This window comes from Mytilus californianus, unplaced genomic scaffold, assembly GCF_021869535.1.
Source record: "Mytilus californianus isolate M0D057914Y unplaced genomic scaffold, xbMytCali1.0.p SCAF_3, whole genome shotgun sequence".
Lineage (NCBI taxonomy): Eukaryota > Metazoa > Mollusca > Bivalvia > Mytilida > Mytilidae > Mytilus > Mytilus californianus.
In genome coordinates, this window is record NW_026262679.1 from 49,577,446 (window position 1) to 49,605,017 (window position 27,572).

A 27,572-nucleotide genomic window follows, 5' to 3' on the forward strand; every position below is an offset into this window, starting at 1 on the left:
CACAAAAGCACAGCTGCATGTGAATTGGGTTTGGAATGAAGTATTGCTCCAAAACATTTTTTTTGTTAAATTGGTCTGGTCAGTTTCCAGGCTACTATCTGAGAATGCACTGGCTAAACTAGCCTTTTGGTCGTAATATCCCAATATAAATGATTCCATATGCAGATGATCAACATTGAACAATACAATATATAAAATAAAAGCTTATGTTTGATATACAAATCATTAGTCTTCTTTATTGTTATAAATCAATAAATCATTTTTTCCAGAAAAATAACAACACTGGTTGATACAATTCTAGGAACCGGAAGAAGTTAAAAGTTTGACTTGCAACGGAAAATCCGGGAAACATGTCTTTTACTGAACAGTATGAGAGAGCAATGATGATTATTGGATTTAAACTGCTTGGAAAATATAACCAAATGAAGACGAAAAATGCACTGCATCAACAAACAAAACAACTACTGAAAGATTGGGATTCTAAAAACAATTGTTCAAAATCTTCTACAAGTTTAAGAAGACTGTACATACATGTATATATATATATATATTTATATAAGAAAGAAAAAAGTTTCAAGCACATGCATTATTTTGTGTACATAAATGTAATGAATAGAAAAAAGGAAAGAACAAAAAAAGGAAAACAAAATGAAAAGAAAAAAAAAAAAGAAAAAAAAAAAGAAAGAAAATTAAAAAAAAAGAAAAGAAGAGAGAAAGAAAATTAAAGAAAAGAAAAGAGAGAAAAAAGAAAAGAAAATTAAAAAAAAAATGAAAGAAAAAGAAAAGAAAAAAAATTGAGGAGGGAGGTGGGTAATGCAGCCAAGTAATACTGTATTCACCAATTTTCATGCACCATAACACCCACAATCATGATAGAACTCTTAGATTTGCCTACAAATTTTGTGATTAAATAATATAACCTCATTATGCAGCAAATCTATTTTAAAAATAATCTTTACAATCATCTAGAGCAGACCAATATTTACGTCTTTTATCATTTTCATTGATATAAGATACCCCATTTTTAATTTCTAAATAAAACCAAGGTGCTTATTATTATGAATACAGTACAACTTGCCAGTCACAAGCCTGGAATAAAGAGCCACATTAAAATATCAAGAATTAAGTTAGTTTAAACAGGACTGTTTACAACTTTTTTGCCATATTTTTTCCTTTTCTTTCAATAGGTCAATATAGAAAACGTGTGCTTATGGTTTTTCTATAGCATGTTTAGTTACATGTACCTACCCTTTTTCAAAGTCTCATTATACAAATCATTAATTAATTGCCTTCACATCATTTTCCCATATACATATGTACTCCAGGTAAACAAAAAATTCTGAAACAAATTGTACATTCTAGTTGTACATATGTGTCATACCAGTAAAATAAGGGGGATACAAATTTTAAACTTTTAACATATATTTAAACCATGGATTTATTGTGGCTTTTAATGCAGAGTGAACCACCATATAGTTTTAATTTTAGATTTATTGTGGCTTTTGAATGCCAAGTGAACCATCAGATAGTTTTAATGATATTATAGAACCAACTTTTAAAATTCAGTGTTACAATGGTAAAACATACTTAAAATTATGTATTGTACTAGGGATACAATACTAAGTTGGTTCTACACAGCGATATCCATGAAAGAATGTACTTCCAGTTTGATGTTGTTGATGAACGATGGGGATATATTATATATTATTATTAATTCGTATATTTTAACTAATTTGATTCGTTTAGGGATAGTCACATGTTAAACTATATTTTCGAAGGTAGATAGAAAACGGCGGATAGCAAAAAGCATATTGCACAGCAAAAAGCATATTGCACGGTTATTTTTAAAAAATCTAAAAATAGAAATCTAAAAATCAATATACTTAATGACGCATTCTCAACAACCAATCAAATGCTTTTCTGCATTACTTCCGGTACAATCACAACAAGCAGACGTTAGCTAAATGGCCACAAAACGAAGATTTGCATCCCTCGAGGACGAAGATAGGGAAAATCTATTAGAAAATGTGGATGCAAAAAATACTAAGAGGCAAACCAACACAGCTCTTAATAGTTTTCGTGAATATTTTACGGAGAAGAGCCTACCACTCGACTTTGAATCTTATGAAGATGAACAATTGGACGACGTTTTGGCTAAATTTTATATGGAAATGCGCAACAAAAATGGTGATATGTACAAAAAGTCAACCATGCAGTCGTACCGTCAAGGTTTGCAACGTCACTTGTCCAAAACAAGGGATATTGACATACTCAAAGGTGACAATTTCAAGAAGTCAAAAAAAGCATATCAATGTACCGGTATGACAAAGGAGCTAAAAAGACTTGGTCTGGCAGCTGTGGAGCACTATCCAGCAATTGCTGATGTTGATATGGAAAAGATGTACATGTTTTTCTGTACAGATTTGGAAAGTCCAAAAATGCTCCAGTACAAGGTATATATAACAAAAAATGAAATGAAGATATCTTACATTTTCATTCAAAATTTGTAAAATATGTGCTAGAAAAGTATGAACAGGTGAATTTTATTAAACTTAAAATTAATCAAATGGACCGGTTAAACTTAAAATTGATCAAATGGACCAGTAACCAGTAATTTTCTTGCGACATGTTTTATATAACAATTTGAAAATTACAATTTAATATTATATCACATGTATTTTATTGATATTGATATACATACAATATCCTTTAATTTCAGGTATTTGTGGACATAATGATTCATTTCGGTCGTAGAGGCAGGGAGAACCTGGCTACCTTGACAAGACAGGACTTTGCAGTTCAACCAGATCCAGAGGGTACACTTTATGTTTATAAAACCCATGATGAACTAACAAAAAATCATCAGACAGATAGTGAAAAGTCTTCTGATGGTAGGATGTATGAAATCAAAGGTAATTAAATTTTTATGTCTAAATTAATATGAGGCAGGCATTACCTGATGAGCTCCAAAAGTTTTTTAAGATTTGTATATCAGGAAATTATTCAAGATAAAGGCTGTCAATGGATCCAGGGGGAAAACAATATCTTCGGGCGAACTTACCTACCTTCTTGTCTTAGCGCAAGGTGGGAAGCTTGGTTTCTACTTCCAATTGAATAAAAAAAAATATTGCAAGTGCAGGTACACAACTCGCCATTTCTCCAATATTTATAAAATTATGAAGAAACTATATTAAAATACCTAAAAAAAGACATTTATAATGATATTGCAAACGAGAAGCTGAAGATACCAAAGGCACATTCAATCTCGTTATTCGACGAAAACTAAAAACAGCCAAAATAAAAGATAAAAAAAAAACCAATAGCAACTTATGATAAAAAAAAACCATGTCTTTACTCTCAAATCCTATATCATTTTTTACTTAGTTTTCTGTTTCATTGGTATATCAATATCAATATATTATTTGCATATCTCATTTTTGTTTCTCAATATAGACAATATTTTTTTATTTTAATTTATTTGTCTTTTCAGGTACCGGTAGTGACCGATGTCCAGTACGGTCGTTTGTAAAATATATCCGCCGTCTCAATCCAAAGTGTAATAAACTTTTTCAGCAGCCAAAATCAGCAGCTAAAGAGGGGATATATTATGACAACATTCCCCTCGGACATAACAAGCTCGGCAACTACATGAATGAGATAAGCAAGGCAGCTAATCTTTCAAGAGAGTATACCAACCATTCTTGTAGGGCTACAACTGTCCACATTTTGGATGAAGCACAAATTCCCAGTAGACACATTATGAGTGTCACTGGTCATAAATCAGAGGCATCCTTAAAGACATATAGCGGTAAAACGTGTGAAAAAACAAAAAAAGTGATGTCAGAGACATTAAGTGAAAAAACACTATGCAAAACATCTAAAGTTACAAAACCGGCCACTTTGTCGTCAAATATTGATTATTTGTGTCTTTCACAAACAAGTGTGACCGTTGAAACTGAAGCAATATCAACTGCCTCATTTGGCTCTTTCAATTTACAGCCATTGTCCGACTCCCAAACTCAAAACCTCATTAATGATATCATTCCTGAATTGGCAGCTGATCATCATGATGATGGTATGGATGATTTATTGAAATCCCTTGAAGTTCCAAGATGTATACCAAAACAGTCAAACTCAGTTGATACTGCTAGTATTAACCAGAAAGCTATGCCAGTTCCAGTATTCAATAACTGTTCAAATATTACTGTCAATTACAACTTTTTTCAGAAGAATTAATGAAAAACAAAGTGTTTTAGAAATTTATTCAATGTTTAATTGTTAAATTGTTTAGTCTACCAAAAACATTAGTTAAATGTTTCAATTGTTTTTGAATTGTTGGCATATTATTCATGAAATACCTTTTAAATTTCATGATATTGTTAATGTTGGAATAAATAATCATCATATATTTCGTTCAACATGGCCAAATCAATTATTACATCTTATAAGAATCTTTAAATATTTAGAAAAGAACAGATTTGGTGAACAAGTCAAAGAAACAATTAATATACTACCGTCAAGATAAAATCATAAAAAATACAGATTCTTATGCACTGACAATATTTGTGAATTAATAATATAACAATTGTAGCCTTTGTATGAGGTCGATACAGGATATATCGACCTAAAGAAGTATATCGACTTCGGACTTCGTCCTCTGTCGATATACTTCTTTCAGGTCGATATATCCTTGCATCGACCTCATACAAAGGCTATAATTGTATATTATATATATATATTATGGGGATAACATGCTGCAAGTGGGAAAATTGTCCATTCCTTCGGCGGAAAAGCTGACCCACCAAATGAAACCAATTTGGTTCTGCATAACTCATAATTTATATTTAGTTTTTATTCTAGTCAAGACCATGCTCATTACAATAAAAATTGTTTACAAATATCTTTAGTTCAGAGATAGTTTCTTTTCAGAGTCACAGTGTCCAATATTTTTTGTTCAACATACATGATCACATACAAAGGTCATCGGAATAACGTTAGAAATCTAAGAAATGTTTGAATAAATCAATGTTGCCTGCATGAAAATATAAATATCAACATATTACGTTTGGTTTTCATTATAGAGTCCTTGATGAAAATTTGCTGATCCTCACTATATATTACATGTACATGTATGTTCTATTGCAAAACAATAAAATAGAGTCAGTCCTTTGAATATGGTGGTGGGTAAAACCTTCGGACCATCAGTTTTCGAGAACTCTGCAGGACTACATTTCCGTCATACGCCTGTATATAATAAACTAGAGGGGTGCATTGAAAAAATGTCACGCATTTTATAAAAGAAAAAAGGTGCTAATGCTAAGAGCTAGTCTGCCAGAAAACCATGCAAAATCCAAAATTTTGTCCAAATGGCATGTTGGAACTTATATATCTAAGACTTTGTTCCATCATTTCTATTCTTAGAAACAGATTCATTTGCATAAATGCCTGAAAATCACTAAAATGCTAGTGAAAAAATTTGTAAGTTGCAACTCCAAAAATTCCAATTTTTAACATTTTTACTGGCAATTTAAACATATATTTGCTAAAAATAACCTAGATTGACCTTTATAGCTGACTGTGCGGTATGTGCTTTGCTCATTGTTGAAGGCCGTACGGTGACCTATAGTTGTTAAACTCTGTGTCATTTATCTGTTGTGGAGAGTTGTCTCATTGGCAATCATACCACATCTTCTTTTTTATAGATAGACAAAAATAAACCATGCCAGGAATGATTTGATTTTTGATTTTTGATTTTTGGTGTTTTAACGCCACTTTTAAGCACCGCTTTTGGGCTATTTCGTGGCGGCCAGTTTTTATTGGTGGAGGAAGCAGGAGTGCCCGGAGAAAACCATCGACCTTCGATAGGAAAACTGACAATCCTAGTCAATTAAGATTGGAGTCGAGTGCACCCGCACGAGCGGGGATCGAACTCACAACCTCAGTGTTGACTGGCTAGTGATTACAGTAGTAACTACTTAGACCACTCGGCCACCGAGGCCCCCGGAATGATTTGTCCCAAATGATTACCGGGTATTCATTGGGGGTATTAAAGAAGGCTGTGTTTGCCACATTGAAATTTGAAAGAAGTTTGAGCCCATCAATCTCCTAAAGTGGCACTTATTTTTTCATGAAATAAGCATCAATGAATAGACCAATGGATATTGTCAAAAATATCAAAAATCCAATTTTGGCAAATAATTGCAAGATATTGAATTTTACATCTCACTTTGCTAGATTTTGATAAATTTCTGAAATATTCTAATTCTAATTAAAACCTGTTAACCCTAAAAAATTACTTAACTCAATACCTGAATCACATAAAATTTTGATATGATACATTTTATACATATTTTGTCATTTATTTTATGTCTAATTGTCAAAAACTTCCTTAAATAGGTAAAAAAAAACCCAGTCCAAGGAGATCTATGAGTTAAATCCCCTTATTTACACTCTCCTCATTGAAAACAGAAAGTTATCAGAAGTTGTCTGTAATGGAGAATGAGACTGTGAAATGCGACTTCTAACATTTAACTGATATTTCTTGTGGGAAATCTGCAAATTATGACGATTGCACAATCATAAAACCTATTTCAAATTTTAATAAGAACACGCATTTGCATTTAAGTGGACTACAGTGTCTGGCGAAAAGCCAAAGTGAACCAAACATCTCCCAGGCCAAAGGTCTTGATTTAACAATTTTTCAAAAAGTTTTACTAATACAATAATTATTATATCACAAATTGCATTGCTCATGTGTGTCACGTTTTTACTAATATAATCCATATATATATATGTAATACCGGTACTTCTTATATACCTTTTTAATTTTTTTTGTCAATTTTTTAATTTATAATTTTTTTCCTCCCCTCATTGTTACTTTTTGAAGTTTTATACCACATAAATCATGTGTATGAAGTATTCAGGACCAGCCTCTCATCACACATTTAAAAAAAAGGGTTTGCCACTGGTACAGTGTATTTTTTGTATGATATTTTAAGTATCTGTTATCAAGAGGAATAATGATTTTGATTCCATTTCTAACAGAAAATGAGCTTAAGAATTTTTCCAACCCATTTCTCCTACTTTGTGCCATATTTAGAAACATCAACTGACCAACGGAAAAAAAATGATATTATCTGCATACATAGAAGTACACTGTCAGTAAAAATACACTTTGTTTTGGTGGATCAAATTCTTGAAAGTTTTTATTTTTGGTTATTTTCATGATGGGTCAGTACCATGGTAAATAAGATTCACAACAGCCACACATTCATGAATATCATATGAGTTATCAAATATTGGTACATATTTTTATGAATAATCACATAAGATTGTAACAAATGGACATTGCAGCATGGAAATTACCTTCTCAATAGCAGTTACATGTCAAACTTTATTTTCTTTTAAAACTTTGTCTGGTTTGATATTACAGACGGTCCAAGTTGACTTAATAGTTGGTCCAAGTTGACTTATTAGTTGGTCAGAGTTGTCTCTTAGCAGAGATGTCTCATATTCCCCCTCCCCTTCCTTTGGAATTATTGCAAGTTTTTCCAATACATTAAATGAATGAAGGCAATTTATAATACACTTTTTCAAAAGTAAACAAATGAAAAATCAGCATAGGGCATGTGCACACATTTATGACAGTGGTACAGAAAAGAGGGTTGTAATGGGGGTACCTTCATGACGAATAACGGTAAAAAATCTTGCCAAATGATGTTAACGGTAATATTGGGTGCATGACGATAAAATGTGCACTTTCTTTATGACGATAAAATAATCGACTGATTTTGACGAATCATGTTAAATTCTTTCCAAAAATAACAGTAACGGTTAATTATTTGAAATGTCTGATGTATCATGATAATAGATATAAGAAGATGTGGTATGAGTGCCAATGAGACAACTCTCCATCCAAGTCAAAATTTATAAAAAGTAAACCATTATAGGTCAAAGTACGGTTTCAACACACAGCCTTGGCTCACACCGAACAGCAAGCTATAAAGGGCCCCAAAAATTACTAGTGTAAAACCATTCAAACTGGAAAACCAACGGTCAAATATATTTAAAAAAAAAAATGAGAAACGAGAAACACTTATGAACCACATCAATAAACGACAACTACTGAACATCAGATTCCCGACTTAGGACAGGTGCAACCAATTGCAGATAAAGATATTTTGACGAATCATGATAAAATTTTAACCAATTTGACTCTAACGGTAGCTGAAAATGACCGTTTGAAGCCTGACGGTAAAGGGCATTCCTACCCTCAGTAAGGCATCATTTCAAAAAAAGGTAACAAGTTACAAAAAAAAAAAATGTAATTGATATAAGAATAGAACTTTTTCTTTTATTTTAGTTTTATAAAGAGTATACATGATACATATATACATGATGCAAATAAAAAAATATATATATAAGTAATTGATTGAATAACAAGATTAAATATCACGCCCCTGTGTTGTATATATAGAATTATAAAAAATATACAAGCTTTATCATTTTCTTTCCTGCATAACTTCATAAATACAAGTATTATTTAGTAATACCCATATACGTGTGTATGACTATTTATACAAACTTTATTTTATAAAATGACATGTATATTTATTATTTTAGGAATATATATGCAAACAGTGTTCAACCAGGCACAGAGAGTATTTCATATCAAGCCCTCTTAAAGTTATTCCTGAAGCAGATATTGGTAAGAATTTTTTTATCATCTTTGTACTACTTTTGAAACTAATGCTACCTGCAGATGTGCTTTATGGGTCATGAACCAACAAGTAGGATTCAGGGGGGGGGGGGGACCAATGGGGTCAGCTGGCAGGTATGATTTACCATTATTTTTTTACAACCTTTGAGCCCTATATGCTAACATAAATAATTAGACCAGATAAATTTTAAGTCCATATCAGAAATATTGTAAAATTTAGAATCATCTGTTATTTATCTTTAATTTTTTGGTTTTGGATACAACTAATTACCAAAAGAATGCATCCTATTTTGTGTGGCCTACAATGTAAGTTCAGTCACCAACATCAATAATTGCATACATGTTAAAAAAAAAATTAGACTTTATATAATAACAAAGCTAACATCAATGAAACTAATTTTTCATCTGTATTCTGTAAATTCTTGCTTAACACAGCTTTAATCAAGAAATATATCATATGGTTTTTTTTTATGCCCCACCTACGATAGTTCAGGTTAAAGTTTTTGGTCAAGGTAGTTTTTGATGAAGTTGAAGTACAATCAACTTGAAACTTAGTACATATGTTCCCTATGATCATGATGATATGATCTTTCTAATTTTAATGCCAAATTAGAGTTTTGACCCCAATTTCACAGTCCACTGAACATAGAAAATGATAGTGCGAGTGGGGCATCTGTGTACTATGGACACATTCTTGTTTTCCAGAATTATTTGAAAGAATCCTTAACTTCAATATTACTGATGAACATATTAGCCTTATTGTAGAGGATAATCATATGGGTAAATATCAATATTCAATATTACACATTATTGCCATAGTATATAAATTTTTACGTATTTTTATACCTTTTGCATACATTGTTTACAGAGGTATATAGGAATAGTCATGTCCATATGTTTGTCCCCTGTTTTGTTTCCTGTCTATACTTTGTAATGCCTGTCTAGATCCAAGTCATATTTCATATTAAAGTTGCATGTGGCTTTTAAAAGGCTTATCAAGATCAGAGTAAATATTTTTTATTCAACCACAAAAATTTTACTTGCATGTGTATAAGTGTATGGATCTCTATGAAATTGTAACAAGATTCCATACCTCTAAAGAAAGGTTGGGATTGATTTTTGGGGTTATTGCCCAAACCATTCAGGAATTAAGGGTTAGGCTATAGAAATAGGATTTTCTGGTTTCCCAACGATAACTTGAGTATAAGTCTATGGATATCTATGAAATTGTACCACAAGTTTTCATATCAAAAAAGGAAGGTTGGGATTGATTTTTCGAGTTATGGCCCTAACCGTTTATGGAAAAGGGTCCAAAAACCATACTTTTCTAATACTTTATATAAATTGCTCATTTCTTGACCAATTTCAATGGGGTTAAATTCAAAGTCTTTAATTATTGGGGTTCATTATAATAATCTGAATCTAACCGTGTATTCAGATTTTGGATTTTAGGCCCAATTTCTAAATTTGTCCACATTGAGGTCCAAAGGGTCCAAAATTTTACTTTGTTTGATTTCATCCAAAATTTAATTATGGGTTCTTTGATATGCCGAATCTATCTGTGTAATTATATTTTTAAGTTTGGACCTGTTGTCAAATTGGTCCACATTAAGGTCCAATTCATGGGGTTCTTTGACTTGCTGAATCAAAACATGTTTTCAGATTTTGGATTTTTGGCCCAGTTTAAAAGTTGGTTCAAATCGGGGTCCAAATTTAAACTTTGTTTGATTTCAACAAAAATTGAATATATATGGGGTTCTTTGATGTGCTGAATCTAACTGTGTTTTGGGATTTTTGGACCTGTTATCAAATTGGTCCACATTGAGGTCCAAATGGTCCAAAATAAACTTTGTTTGATTTCATCAAAAATTGAATTCTTGTGGTTTTTTTTTTATATGCTGAATCTAACCATGTATTTAGATTTTGGATATTTTGGACAAGAATAGGAAAATGACCAATTTCAAATTTTTAAGTTCTTAGACCACATTCATTCTTTGTCAGAAACCTATGCTATGTCAAATATTTAATCACAATCCAAATTGAGAGAAGTATTGCACAATTAATAGAAATTGTAAGTAGATTCATAGTCACAAGTATTACTTTACCAATCCTTATAAAGGGGTTGGTTCACTAACTCATTGTTTTGGCCATAGTAATAATTAATTTTACTACAATATAAAAATAAGATGATGTGCATGATTGACAAGGAGACAACTCTCCACCAGAGACCAAATGATGTAGAAGTTTACAGATATAGTAGGTCATTGTATGGCCTTCAACAATGAGCAAAACCCAAACTTCATGGTGAGCTATAAAAGGTCCCAAAATGACAAATGTAAAACAATTAAAACTGGAAAAGTAATAGCTTGATTTATATATAAAACAATAAATGAAAAAAATGTTTGTTGGTGACAACAGTCTTCATCTGATTGAGAAAAAGAAAATGAAACTGATAAAGATATGTTTAATTGTGCAATGATGATCCTAGGGAAAGGGAAATTTGAAAACCTACTCAAATGTCAGCTGACTTTACAATGGACAGATACATCTAAAAGTACCAAGTCTTTGTACCTAAAAGTTGCCTCAGAAGCTGTAAGTTTGGTTCTAAGTCATATTGTTCCAGGACAGGTTAATACTGTTTTCTCTGAAATTGGGAAAAAACTTGATTCCTGTGAAATCCTACATTAGACAAGCATGACATCTTATTACAAGAGCACTAGTGAAGGCTTACTTAGATCAGGACAATAGACTAACCCAAACACAAATACTATCACTATTTGCACATAAATTCTCCAGAGAAAATCCTATAAAACTAATACTAGGAGTAACAATATCCAAAATTGATGCAGCACAGAGTCATGCTTCTTATGAATCACCAGGGCAAATGATTTGTAATAAAACAATATCTAGAACACGTCTCAGTAGGCTGAAAGTTCTGCATTATCACCAAGCTGTAGGTTATGGCTCAAAGGAAATTTCCCTATCTATAGGTGTGGAAATAGTGATTCCAAAGGTGGTCAGAAATATAATTTCTGCCAGATTAATCAATACATATGATATCTTGCATATTGTGAGGATCAACACTTTGAGACATTCAGCAGATCAACTTTGTTCAACATTTTGAATGTTTGTATTTCCTCACAAAAGAAAAATTTACAGTCTGGATAACATTACTGCAGATGGCTTTAAAGCAGTGGGTGTTTTAACAGGTATTATTTCAAAGCTACAGATGTTTGGATTATCTGGGGAAAATGTAGATCAGTTAAACAATCTAATGGCATCCTTAAATCAACACTTAAAGTTTGAAATTAAAGGACACTTAAAAATGAAATCACCATGCATAGATCATTGCACAGTAAACAGTTTGAGTGACCCTAAATATGATGTCTTCCAAAAGAAATGTGAGCATAGTACAGGTTGTGAAGAATGTGAAGTAGTGGAAAAAGCACTTAATGTAGTGAGTGAATCCTATGAGAACTTGCAATCATTTGCCACTATTCCACAGGATGTATCTGAAGAAGTTCTACATGAAATTGATAGATCAAGGATCAGTATTCTTGCATGGAAGGCCCATTGCGTAAGAACTTTACACCAGGATCAAGCCAATCATGATACTCTTGATCAACTGAAGCCATTTCAAGCATTAGTCGTCATGGGCTGGGCCATGAAATTTATACCTTTGAAATATCATGAAGTTCAAAGTGATTTCTTTGGGAAAAAAGGAATCAGTTGGCATGTATCAACTGTCATCACTTCAGTAAGATATATACTGAAAATATTGAGAACAAATATGACACAAATAAATATATTCACATCATGGAACATGGTACACAGGGATGGTTTTCAGGTGCCCATATTATTACAGATTTATTAAAACAATTGTCTAGTATTGATGTTGGTCTCAGCAAGGTTTTCATGAAAAGTGATAATGCTGGGGCTACCACTTTAAATGCCTTATTGCATATTTTAGCCATTTGAACACCTTGTCACCAATTAAAGTCACGGAGTACAAATTCAGTGAACCTCAGGCTGGGAAGGATATTTGTGATGCCAAAACAGCTCACTGCAAGATGCACATACTAATTAAGGTGCAATACATTATGAGCAAATTTAGAATCTAAAGACAAATCAGGGTTCTGAATACACATGAAATTTTGCTAATTCTGATTTTTCTTTGAGTTTTTTAAGTACCCCTTTAAACAGAACATAAAAATAAGGAAATGTGGTATGACTGACAACTATCCGCCCAAGTTCAAATGAAGTAGATGTAAGCTAGCTATTTTTAGCAACCGTACGGTACAGACTTCAACAATGAGAAAAACCCATACTGTCAGCTATAAAAGGCCCCGCCATGAAAAATATGAAACAATTCAATTGAGAAAACAAACTGCCTAATTTATAACAAAACAATTTATGATAAAACAAGTAAGCAAGACATGAATCAACGACAACCACTGAACTACGGGCCAGAAACATATTTTCTGTTTGTTCGTTTGTCCATTCATCAGTTATTCATTTGGTTGCCAAAATGCTATTAAACTTGTAATCAAATCATAAATGAAATGTTAACAAATTCTATTGTCCATAAAATTAAGAATGATTTTTGCAGTGTCAACATTTATTTACTGAATTTTAAACAGCAGAAAATTCACAAAAATACAATCTGATGGACAGCAACTTTGCTGATTAATCAAAAGTTGCTGACTATGAACTAGGGGCAGGGCTTCACAATAGTTGTCAAACTGATATACACTAATAGTAATGCAACTTTTTTTTAGAAAATATCATTGATCTATCACAAGCAGTTCCTATCAAACTGACTTGAGCAGAAAACTGAACATTGAAAATTGATAATTAATTCATTCACTGGACCATGACCTAGGGTCTAGGCCTAGAAATAGTCATCAAACTGATTTGTACTGATAGTAATGCAACTTTATAGAAAATATCATTGATTTATCAAAAGAAGTTCCTATCCAAATAACTTATGCAGAAAACTTAACAATTGTTGACACTGTTGCAGACAATGCCAGAAAAGCAATTCCGCAGACAAGACGAAAATGGAAAAACTATTTATGGAAAATTTGTCAATGTCTATTCACCTAAGGATAAAAAACAAGATGAAAAAAATTAACATCAATCTGTCAGGTAAATGGGTTATTGAACATGTTGAATATTCAAATAAAATCATATAAAACCTGGATAGTATAACATCTACATGTATAACTGTGCATTAAGGTTTATTTTTCCTTTTAATAATTGCTGAGCAGTTTTAACACTGAGAACTTATAGCAATACATAGTGGAAATGCTCACTTCTTTAGGACATTATGTTTTTATCTTGTAGGTTTTAATATGAAGGGCATAATGTTGTTATACCAGGTGATATGTTGACTGCCATTTATTCAAATGGAGGAATAAAAGGAGTAATAGCGTCAGTTGTTTCAGTGGGCATGAAGGAAGAGGTTAAGATGAAGACAAAAATTCCAAATGTTAGCCAAATGAACAACATAACCTTTGAACCAAATGGAGTCACCTTTAGAAAGGCTTATAAATGTTATTTAATGTCCAGTGACCAGTTTAAAGATCATGAATTATTGAAAGGATTTGAGGTATGCAATGTGTAGTTTCTGTAACTTTGACCTACATATTACTTTAAATTCAGAAATTATTGTGATGTTTTTATTATTGCAAAAAATGCAACTGGAACTGAATCGCATTATTAGTAATACAAACTTGTAGTTTAATTAATCCCATGCAACAGTTGCATGGTGTTTAATGTTTTTGACCCATCCATCTGTCCATCAGTCCTGTTCTTGTCATTGCAACTCCTCTGAAACCACATAACAGAATTTCATGAAACTTTGTAAGTAATAAGGACATACGATGAGTATGTTGATTTGCGTATCGACTGGAAATTATGATTCAAATATTTTTCTAGGAGTTATGCCCCTCTGAAATTAGAATTTTGGCCATAAAAGTTATTTAATTTTAACACTTATTTTCCTTTACAAGATTTTTTCACAATTGCGTTTAATAAATCTATCACATAATTGCATATCAACAAGAAATTATGATTCAAATTTTTTTCAAGGCGTTATGCCTTTTTGAAAATATAATTTTGGCCATGAACGTTCTTTAATTGTAATGCTTATTTTCCTTTACAAGATTTTTTGCAATTGCTTTTAATAAATCTAGAATTTTTTCTTATTGTACAAAGTTTTAAGGGATTTAAATGCACACATTATTTCTGAATTTACAGTATGCTAGAAAGTGTGTTGTAACGTTTAAAAAAAAAACAAGAAGATGTGGTATGATTGCCAGTGAGACAACTATCAACCAGAGACCAAATGACGTAGAAGGTAAGCAGCTACAGGTCACCCTGCTGCTTTCATACATTTAATTTTCATACAAAACTTACTAGTTATATCATGATATCAATGATATTTAAAAATGAATTTCCCGATATAGCTATGCATTATTCAGGTCTTTATGATGGGTTTTTAAAAGCTCATTCTTTAGTTTCTGAACAATCATTCTAAGAATTAACAAGAGTGCACACGCTGAAATGTCTCGCCTACTATATTGACCAGTGATTTTATGCTGATAATTTAAAGTTTTACTACAAGTATCACATTAACATTTATGATCCAAGAAAATGAGGTGAAGGTCAGATAAACCAAGCCGGAAATACATGTACACCTTTAATACAATCATTCCATACACAGAATATAGATGATCTATTGCTTATAGAATTAAAATAAAACACAACAAACCATGGAAATTCTATATTGACCAATGAACCATGAAAATGAAGTCAAGGTCATTTGAACCCTGCCAGACAGACATGTACACCTTAAAATCATTCCATGCATCAAATATAGTTGACCTATTTCTTATAATATCTAAGAAACAAAGTTAACCAGGAAAACTAAACATTAACCAATGAACCATGAAAATGAGGTGAAGGTCAGATGATACCTGCCAGACAGACATATACACCTTACAATCATTCCATACACCAAAGATAGTTAACCTATTGCTTATAGTTTAAGAAAAACAGACCAAAACACAAAAACTTAACATTGAGCAATGAACCGTGAAAATGAGATCAAGGTCAATTAAAACCTGTCAGACTGACATGTACATTGTAAAATATTTCCATACACCAAATATAGTTGACCTATTGCTTACAGTATTAGAAAAGCAGACCAAAACACAAAACTAAACTATTACCACTGAACCATGAAAATGAAGTCAAGGTCAGATGACACCTGCCAGTTGGACATGTACACCTTACAATTATTACATACACCAAATATAACAGGCCTTTTGCTTATAGTATCTGAGTTATGGACTTGACCATGAAAACTTAACCTTGTTCACTGATCCATGAAATGAGGTCAATGTCAAGTGAAAACTGTCTGACAGGCATGAGGACCTTGCAAGGTACACACATACCAAATATAGTTATCCTATTACTCATAATAAGAGAGAAATTAATATTACAAAAAATCTTAACTTTTTTTTTCAGGTAGTCACTGAACCATGAAAATGAGGTCAAGGACAATGGACATATGAGAGACGGAAACTTCATATCATAAGGCATCTATATATATATACAAAGTATGAAGCATCCAAACAAGGAATTATTTGAATCTGGAATAATTTTTAATTCTGGAAAATTGATGAGAAATTCATGATGAAAACCAACCCAACTAAATAGGGTTAGCCATGCGCGCATGGCTAAGGGGGGTTAGTTAGTTCATACTGAAATGATAGTGAAAGTAAAATTAACCTTAGCCATGCATGCATGGCTAACCCTATTTAGTTGGGTTAGTTTTCATCATACATTTCTAATCAATTTTCCAGAATTCAAAATTATTCCAGATTCAAATAATTCCTTGTTTGACCAGGTCTTCTACCTTCTGAAATATTAAGCTTTTAAGGAGTTAGTTAACGCCGCCGCCGCATCACTATCCTTAAGTCGAGCTTTCTGTGACAAAAGTCACAGGCTCGACAAAAACCAATTGTTCAAATAACAATTGAAGGTCTTTCCACATCAATTTTCTAAATAATTGATAAGAAGCTACTTCTGGTTCACTGAAAGTTTCTATTGACGTCCAATCATAGGTTTCTTCTTATTGATTTAATAAATATATGGTTTCTATATACTTTTGCCTGAAATAAGTGAGATAATTGCCAACTTGTCAAAATGTCACTTCTGGTCTCATACAATAGCTTTCTTTACACTGATTCCAAAATATATGGTTTATATATACTTTTGTCTTTAAAAAGGGAGATAATTGGCTACTTTTGATTAGAAAATGTTACTTCCGGTCTCATGATAGCTTTATTCACACTGATTCCAAAAATATATAGTTCGCATATACTTATGCCTGTAATTAGGGAGATAATATGCTACTTCTTGATAATAAAATGTCACTTCCCGTCTTAAATGATAGGTTAATGTAAGCCCATTCAAAAAATATATGGTTTCTAGGTACTTTTCCATGAAAAAAAGAGCAAAAATGACTACTTCTGGTTCATTCACTGTCACTCCAGGTTGACATTTTTCAAGGTCATATGTCGCCCAACATTTTGCAAAAGATCTTATGGCTTTATCATGTACCAATTTGAAGTAATTATAATCAATTTACCCTAAAATAAAACATTTCAGGGTCAATAACTCCTATAAGATGTCAATGGATTGTTTCAGACCTATTGTGTCATATCTTCATGTCAATAAAGCAAACATTTTGCACTAGTTTTTTCATATTTCACTATCATTCTAGCATACAAATTTTACTATATGAGTTATCTCCCCTTATATCACATGCATAAATTGAAAAATTGAATGGAACAAAAAATGTATTTAATATTTGTTAAGAATGTACACCTCTGAGGAACCAAAAATTTCTAGAATTAAACTTTTTTTCTTAACCTGATTTTTGGGTTTATATGACTGTAAAAAAATAATTGGTGAAGAAAAAAATTATATGGTGGTGCACCGTGCACTTCTTTTTTTGCTACAGAATAATTCAGTCCCTCAATGTGATCAACTCTCCCACTCGCGAGGGCCTGAATTCTTTATACAATAAAAACGCGTCACGAATCCAGGATTTTGATTGGTGCTCTCTGTGAAAGAGAGCCAATCAGCAAATAGCTCAATGTTATCGAGATAGGTAAATCCCGAGCTAATTCCGAATGATTATTTGACGATTTTTTATTGACCAGGCTTTCAGGCGTTAATGTAGCCATCGTAGAGCAGTGAAATATAACGACTGAATTATTCGGGTTACTACAGCCCTTTGAAAGTACCCAATTTTGATGATTTCCCCATTTTTCATCAATTTTTACCTATTTTTGGGCTATTATTGTGAAAAAAATCACAGTTCCACAATTAAACTTTTTTTCATACTTTCAATAAAGATGAAGTGGACCAATCTGAATAAATTTAACTTAAAATAAAATGCTCCGCCGGGCACAGCTTGATACGACCGCAGAGGTCAAACCCTGAACAGTTGGGGCAAGTATGGACACAACATTCAAGCTTGATACAGCACTGAATTTGGATTGTGATTAAATATTTGACACAGCATAGGTTTCTGACACAGAATGAATGTGGTCTAAGAACTTAAAAATTTTAATTTACCTATTCAAACCATATCATTATTATTTGCTTTTATATATAAATCAGAAATAACCAATTTAAAATGGAAAATTTTAAAGAAATAAAAAGGAAAAAAAAAAGCCTTCCCTTTGTGGTATGGTACCTTGCAGTACAATTTCAAAGAGATCTGTACACTTACACACAAGTTATTGTCCTGAAACTAGAAAAATGCTTGTTTTTTTGCCCCTTTTTGGCCCCTAATCCCTAAAATTTTGAGGCAATTACCCCCAAAATCAATCCAAGCCTTCCCTTTGTTTTATGGTACCTTGCAGTACAATTTCAGAGAAATCTGTACACTTGAGCACAAGTTATTGTCTGGAATCTAGAAAAATGCTTGTTTTTTGGCCCCTTTTTGGCCCCAAATTCCTAAACGTTTAGGGTAGTTACCCCAAACTCAAACCCAGCTTTCCCTTTGTGATATGGAACCTTGTAGTACAATTTCATATAGATCCATACACTTACACACAAGTTATTGTCCTGAAACTAGAAAAATGCTTGATTTTTTGCCCCTTTTTAGCCCCTTATTCCTAAAATTTTGAGGCAATTACCCCCAAAATCAATCCCAGTCTTCCCTTTGTGGTATGGTACCTTGCAGTACAATTTCAGAGAGATCCATACACTTGAACACAAGTTATTGTCTGGAAACTAGAAAAATGCTTATTTTTGGCCCCTTATTCCTCAACGTTTTGGGCAATTACCCCCAAACTCAATTCCAGCTTTCCCTTTGTGATATGGAACCTTGTAGTACAATTTCAGAAAGATCCATACACTTACACACAAGTTATTGTCATGAAACTAGAAAAATGCTTGTTTGTTGCCCCTTTTTTGTCCCCTAATTCCCAAAATTTGGAGGCAATTACCCCCAAAATCAATCCCAGCATTCCCTTTGTGATATGGAACCTTGTGGTACAATGTCAGAGAGATCCATACACTAACACACAAGTTATGTCTGGAAGTTACAAAAATGCTTATTTTTGGCCCCTTTTTGGCCCCTAATTCCTTAACTGTTGGTACCATAACCCCCAAAATCAATCCCAACCTTCCTTTTGTGGTATTGAACCTTATGGTAAAATTTCATAGAGATCCATTCACTTAAACTAAAGTTAGAGTGCGAAAACCAATGTGTCTTTGGACGACGACGACACCGGACGACGACAACACCGGACGACGACGACGCCAACGTCATACCAATATACGACCACAAAATGTTTTTGCGGTCGTATAAAAAACTATAGGTAGGTGTTAATATAAGAAAGTTTTATCATATTTTGATGCTTTTTTGTGTCAAATTAACCATGTTGTCGTTTTTGTAAATTTGTGATTTTTCTCTGTTTTAAGAACAACTTCTTTGTTATAAATGATTGAAAAAATACATATCTAAGAAATTTGAAAAGAAAAAAGTGATATGAGATGTACATGTTTCTCGTAAAATCATTTCTTGTACCCCTCACCCATTTTCTCAAAATGTTGGCTAAAAAGACTGACCTGATTGGTAATAAAATTTGAAAAATTGATTACTCTAAACTACTCATTGTAAATACGCAATTTTTTCACACAGTTAAGTTTGATTATAACAATTTTTAAATTCATTGATATTTTCCACTTGTATCACGTTTTGGAAATAATTCCAGAACGTGATTTCAGCGAGACTGTAACGTCAGAAGAATACATCCTTAAAACAGTCTATAATGCAATTAATCATAAACAAAAAATCTTAGCCTTTAATTGCCATTCTGTCTAAATATTTGCAGATTTAAGCAAAGAACTAGACTGATTGTGTACTGCTATCTTGCAATACAAAATGGCGGTATACAGTTAATCTACTGTAAAAAAAAAGGTTGATAACTTAAAATCAATTCAAAAATTAAATACTTCAGTCTGATTCTAGAACAAGATTAAATGATGTTTTTTAGCTTTATAGTAAAATAAAATTGCAGACCTACCAACCCAACATGCCCAAGTAGTCAAAAGAAATGCAACAGTATTCTCCAAATTTATGTTGTCTACATCACTGTTTGCCATTAGATGTCACAGCATAAATTTTCATTTAAATATATTCAGCTCTCATCGTATGATTGCTTGAAAAAAGAGATCTGTATGTGCAAACATTGAATGTCAAAAGAAAAATATGCAACACTTAAAAAATGATACAAACTCCATAAAACAAACAAGCAAATTACAGGGGATACTCAAGAAGGGTAAGGTTGTTGCGCTTGAAGTGGACAATGTAAAAAAATCCTGTTAACCTGTATTCTTTACTGACATCATAAATAAAAACTCTACAAAATACAGTCTACATCATAAAAAAGTCAATATATGGTAAGTGACTGAATAAATCACTGTTGAATATATGGTAAATGAGATTTTAATCATTTATCTGTGCAGATTACATAGTTGCAGTGTAAATTATGATAATATGATTATGTTTTTTTGTAGGTACAAATACCATTTATGAGAAAGAAATCTTTCATACCAGGCTCGGTTCATAACAAATATAAAAAAGAAAACTCAGATGTAACAACAGAAACTGAAGATTTTCCGAGAACAACTGTTATAACAGAAACTGAAGATAATTCAGAGGATGAACCTTTATTTGCATTCCTGAGGAAAACTGTTTAAAGATTTACACAAAACCTCACTTTTTAGAACAACACATATGCATTGGCAGGCATGTGTATGTTAACAAAGAAAATAATTATGATAAAGTTAAGCTTCTTTGGGCCGAGACATGTGTAGCTGTTGATCATGAACATAAGGTTTTGCTACAATCGGTTTTAACAACAAATTTAAATATTGCAGAAGGCTGGGTTCTTAAAATTTCTAAGCCAGTGAAAAGCTTTAGCAGTCAGGTTAAGGAATTTTTACACAATATATATATATGGAATGCAGTGATTCAGGAAAAAGACCAAACTTTGAACAAATCTCTGGCAATTTAAAGCTACTAAATCATGATGATGGAACAAAGAAATCTAAAACTGACGAATGGTTATCCACATCTCAAGTGAGAAGTTTATTTGCAACTTTGTAAAACTTGAATCTAAAGAGCCTGGAAAGTCATGTTAGTAAAAATTGAAAATTTAAATGAACTTAATGATGAAGATTTGCAAAACACCTTGGCAGATATAGAAAGTGCTGATATTCATGATATTTCTGAATACTTGGCAACAGATATTTTGATAGACATTTCAAATTGACATTCATTCTTATTGCAGAAACAGTACAGGGTAACTAGCAATTGTAAGGGCCCTTTGCCACTGGGGTCCATTCCTATATGACTCTATTCACAAAAGGTTCCCTTTTTTTTTACATCACTTTGCGTCCATCATCCATTCAGCAATATGTCTGTCATTGTAAATTTATCTTTACCGGTAAACATCTTCTCTGAAACTCAATGGATTAAAACCAAAGTTTGTCTACATCTATTCTGTCTATAGGACGTCAACTATAAAGTTGGTGATTTTTGTCTAAGTTGATAATGATAAACCAACTAGTTTGAAAATAGAACATAGAGGTCAAACTACAGTTTTGGCTCATATTTCAAAAACTATATAGCAATTAGATAGAAATTGACAGGGTTGAAACAGTTAGCCCTACAATCTCTATCCTGAAAATTTTGGAAAAAATTGTCCACCTGCTTTGGAGTTATTGCACCTGAAATGTTGATGTAATCATGTTTAACTTTTTTAGCATTTCCTTGCAATTGTTACGAAAACTATACATGCATTAGGAGCAAGGGTATAAGTGTAATTTGAAAAAAATGATTAGTACAGAAAGATGTATATATCCAACAAGTAAATTTTAGAAAAATATGACTACTTTTGGGGAGTTATTGCCCCTGTAATATTGATTTTTTTTTTCTTCAAAATTTTAGCAGTTGTTGGCTGTTTATATTGTAAAATTGTAGGTGGTAGGCTAAATTTTTAATTGCAAGAAGGATCAGCATGGCAAGATGTATCTACCCTGAAAATGCAAGAAACTAATCCAACCTGTTATTTTGAAAACTATAGGAGGTAGGCTTAAAGTGTTTGATATAAAAAAAAAAAAAAGATCAGCATGACAAGATCAATCTACTCTGAAAACTCAACAATCCATTTCAAAGTCATATTGCTCCTGAAATGATGTTTACTGTTTTATTTAGTTTTGGTTGACATTATCTAAAAACAAAAATTAGGGTAAACATGTAAATTACAAAAACTATTTGCAACACAAAGAGTAACTATAGTAAATGCATATGAAAAACAGCAAACTGGCAAATTTTTAACTCAATGAGCAATACAGACACAGGTGTGCCTTATGTTTGATTAGTCAAATATATCAATGGGTTGCATTTTTACCCAGGTATTAGATTGTCAATGGGTCAGTAAATTTCATCTATTGATTAGATAGCTGTATATATGCTGTTTTACCCTTTTAAATCAACTTAACATGTCAAAATTGTAGATGTGCTAACTGAGAAACATTTGAATGGGTTATGATTTTGCCATGAAATATATTTATGGGTCCTGATTTTCACAAGACTCCAATATATAAATGGGGGTGTGATTTTGAAATCCTAGCTGCACGTCATAAATATATCCAAAATCCCATTTTGAGATCCCTGCCATATAAATCTGTGTGGAAACTTGTATCAAAAAATTAAACTATCATTGTATTAATGTTTTACTTTGCAGTATTATGATTTGACATTTTGAATTATTATAAATGAAATGTTAGTAATATATCTACAATTTACAACTCTTCTTTAAGTACTGAATGGATTAAAACAAAACTTATAATATGTCTTTTGAGGATAGCGAAGTTGGGCATCATTTTTATTTGTTTTATCCATTGAACGTAAATAGAGAAAAAGTCAGACCAAAAAAGGCATGGAGAGCCATTGGAACCAAATAACAGTAGTTTGGGTAAGCCCGTCATATGACGGTCACCGCATGGTAAGGGTTAATAAATTAATAAATGACACTAAATTTTCTTTGACATTTTAAGGACGTCCATTTCAAACAGGTTATTTTCGGGTTTTCAGTTTTCGATTTCAGTGTTTTTAATTTTGTTTTAAATAACAAGTACAAAAAGCAATATTCCAGCCATTTTTTAATATATAATATTCATGATGTACACCATCTGTTTGTTGGTAATATATCTACAATTTATAACTCTTCTTTATAGTACTGCAACCAGAGTTCATTTTTTTAAACTTTAATGTTCCGGAAGAACACTCACCTAAATTATATATTGATGGAAAGAAGAAAACGTGTACAATAAGAAAAGTGTGGTCGTAAAAATCCAGAGTGGTCACATTTTTGTAAAATTGAGGTCAAAGGTCAGACCTAAAAATATCAATATTTCAACTACAAGGACAAAAAGGAGAAATTTTCTGATATATAGTAAATGGAATGCTACAAAAACGGTTCAATCATAAGCATATACTATAGCTACAAACGATGATAAAACGACAAATTTGACTACTTATATGAAGAGCTAGCTGCCATTACAAAATGGCGTTGATTTGGAACCTTCTGATTTTTTGCCATTTATGACATAGCAAAAGAAGAGGTGGCCTTGACCTTTTCACATCCATAAACTTTCATATTGTTTATACTTTTTCACTTCAGTATATTACAACATTATTTTCTAAACTATAAAACACCAGTTTATCAAACTAATTCAATATTTTTTTCTATCTTTGAAAAAAACAAAATTCAAGCACTGAAACAATGTTTTTAATTTTGTATCTAAAAGGTTGTGTATTTTGTGAAAATTAGTATCTAGTTATAGATAAGTACATACTGTGTATTTGCAAAGCCTGGACAGATCAGTTATAACACAAAAAAATACCATAGTCAACCGAGGCGAATGCGAGGTTTAAAAAAAATCATATGTGTGACTTGCATTGAGTAAGCGTTTGTTTGAGTGTAAAACAAAGTCAGTTTGGTGCATGAATATTGTCTTAGTGGAATTATCTGTGCAAAAAAGTGTAGACTCATCAATTTTTTAGAGAAGTGATGGAAAATAATACAATGTAATGTCAATTTGCTAATGTTGTAATTTAAAATCAGTCATGACCCTTATATAACTTGTCTTCTAAAAGCGAAAACAATAGCCTTAGTTTCATTAAATACTATTTCGCTTTTCGGAGGGTCGACAGAGGGTGCAAAGATTTTATAATTTCTTTAGAAATATTATCTTATCAACTTTTTCTTGGACGAATCGTTTCTCAACTTTGTAACGTAACTAACAGTCCTGCTGAAAATATTTGAGGTAATGGAATAACTTCAACACGATTGGTCATCAGCGTAAGCCATGGCAATGTTCTCTTGTTTATAGCCTACCTTTCCCAGGAGGAACTCTAATTGACAATTAAGAACAAACATTTTAAACGTATTTTGATTTTAATTAATTTCTCTTAATAATTTTTTTTTTCATAATAGATGGCAATGTGCACCATTCTAACAAAAACCGATTAGTCGAGTATCATTTTGGTATTCGATACTCGGTACTACCAAGCGATACTCGAGTACTCGAGTACTCGTTGACGTCCCTATTAAATAGAGATGTGAATCAATCTCTTTGTCATCATATGCGGATTCAGCACGCGTATTATATTTACAACAGAGTTTGCTGAAAGCAAACACAGCTTTTGAGCACAAAGATTTGCCTTAGCAGGTACAAAGTTAATCCTGTAAGTAATCTGATGACATTTGTCACATGACAAATGATGGGGTTTATCCATTTTTGTCTTCCCGGTCGAATTTTTGAAAGAATTCGGAACACGAACAGGACCTCTATTACCTTTGGTATAATGAAACAGCCGCCAACGATGATGCACTGTCAGTCAATTGAAAAGTGTTATCTTGACCTCTCTTCACTTTCATCTGACGCATTCTGGAATTAATTGCGGATTGATAATAAAATTGAGAATGGAAATGGGGAATGTGTCCGAAAGAGACAACAACCCGACCATAGAGCAGACAACAGCCGAAGGCTACCAGTGAGTCCTCAATGCAGCGAGAAACCTGAAAGTCTGCTCGTGCCATGGAATGAAACGTTCCTTACTATCAATTGTCTCCGTGTTGGTGACTATATTGTCAGCACCTTTTTGTATCAAACATCCCCCTTGGTGTTTTGCAACAATGCTATCTGGAGCGAAAATACCGTCTTGATTCGGCCAAACTCGTGCATGGCAATGCTTGTCAGGTATAGTCTTACCTCTGCATAGGAAACACAAAATACATGTGAGTACAAAGTTTCTATCAATATTCGTGACCCATATTCCCATATTCATGATATAACTGCACGGCCAATCTCAAATGTAATGGGGCGAATGTTGATACAGAAACGATTTATTTTCTAATAGCCATACATTTACGAATTTTTGTTATCTTTAGGGACAATATACGGTTCAGAAGCACCTTTGTGTGATTTTTTATCAATTAACTAACAAATGAACTTCAAAAGCGATACAGGCATCTTTTCCATAGAAACATCCAACGAACTCACAAGAGCGCTGGCGGCACAGTGAAGTAATTGTTCTTCTTTTTATGTATCCTTGATATCTTCAGACAGACCTTGGTGTAATTCTGAAAGTCTTAACATAGACTTCAATTTTCCTGCAGCAGATATGGCATCCCCTACATTAAATTCAGAGCTAAACTCTATATTTGATATCCATTGGCCCTGCTGTGTCTGAATTGTAAGGTGTCATTATATCTAGTTAGTTAGTTCTGGAGTTTTGCAGTTTGGTAAGCATCAGAGACAATCTTGGGTGAAAGTGATTGGTATATGTCGAGGATGTGCTACATGAGAAAGGCCTTTTTATGAAAGAACAGACCATTATTTACAACCAATTTCAAATTCTAATGTTTAGTAACTGTTTTACCTGATTACACAGGTGTTGACTTCAATAAGTACTTGGTGATGCATGCTGAAAGGTAGACTGAATTTGAAAATAAATCTGTACTCGCGATTATCTTTACCATGCCATGCATGGATAAATGATTACTCACACAAGCACACCTCAAATGACCATCAACACGTTCAGACGACTCAGTTTTGTGTAGTTTTCTGTCATTTTTAAAGCCAAACTACAAGGAGGAAACTGAGCGCGAGATCGAATAAAAGTGTCAGGTTCAATGTGAGGATACATGTGCATCAGTTTTATCACATATATGGCTTTCTGTTGTTTCTAATTAAAAGAAGCAACAACTTTGCCTTCTGGTGTAAGTCTTATAACATCACTGATGATTCACAACTCTTTCGCCCAAGAAAAGCAGAATATCAAGAGAAGTTGGTTGTATCATTACCTTGTTACACACCAAATCTCTGCAAAACTTCAATAGTACTTTCCCCCGAACCGCTTGCATGCATATTAATTGCTTTGAGGTTGAACATTGACGTACAATATATTTTTCCCACACAATATCAACTAGTCATTATCCGGAAAAACAACTTATCCGAAGGATTTGGTTAACTTTTATAAAAAGTCAAAATTTTATTAAATTAACTAAAATATAACTTATTAACAGAAAATACACGAAAGAACTACTATATATATTCAAATCTCTCAAAAATAAATCAACTTATCCTAGAAAATGTACATAATTTCATCGAAACTATCAAATTCATTGTTAAGGAAAAAATAAATGGTGGAGCTGAATGACGGATAGGAAATTTCCGTAATTAAAAAAGGTACAAATGATGTTTTTATTTTTGAGTTTTTTACAAAATTGTTTGGAATTTGCCCAACAAAATTTGCATGCAGTATTGCAATAATACATTTTGTCCTCTCAAATGTCAAATACTGTTTTTGAATCATATGTTTTCTCGTTTTCAAAAAAAAACGCGTTAAATTTCCATCTGAAAAACAGTCAACTTTAAGTTTGAAAGTTTTACTCGGGGATGGTATTATATTTATGGCTTCATCATTCAAATGATCCTAGATGATATGTGCATCGAAAAATTTTACGAAAGTAGCGGGAAATTTAACAAAAACATTTAGTTTTGGGATTTTAAAGTGACTACCCAAAACCGTAAATTGAGGGGTACCCCCATTAAAGGGTTAAAATACAAAATATGTGACCATAGAAACTTTTTACGACCAGACGGAAAATAAAATATAGATATTATTCTATCATTCAAACAATTTGCGGCCGTGTGTTATTCCGGAACATTAAACTCGTTAACTAAG

General features: G+C 32.4%; 1 protein-coding gene across 1 annotated transcript; it reads left to right on the forward strand.

The window, feature by feature from the left end:
• Nucleotides 1–1,937: 1,937 nt before the first annotated feature.
• Nucleotides 1,938–21,010, forward strand: LOC127733511 (uncharacterized). Its single transcript, XM_052242865.1, has 4 exons — nt 1,938–2,453; nt 2,720–2,912; nt 11,899–12,176; nt 20,828–21,010. Exons 1-4 carry the CDS (start codon nt 1,965–1,967, stop codon nt 21,008–21,010), a joined length of 1,143 nt encoding a protein of 380 aa, XP_052098825.1. The 5' UTR covers nt 1,938–1,964.
• The last annotated feature ends 6,562 nt before the right edge of the window (nt 21,011–27,572 follow it).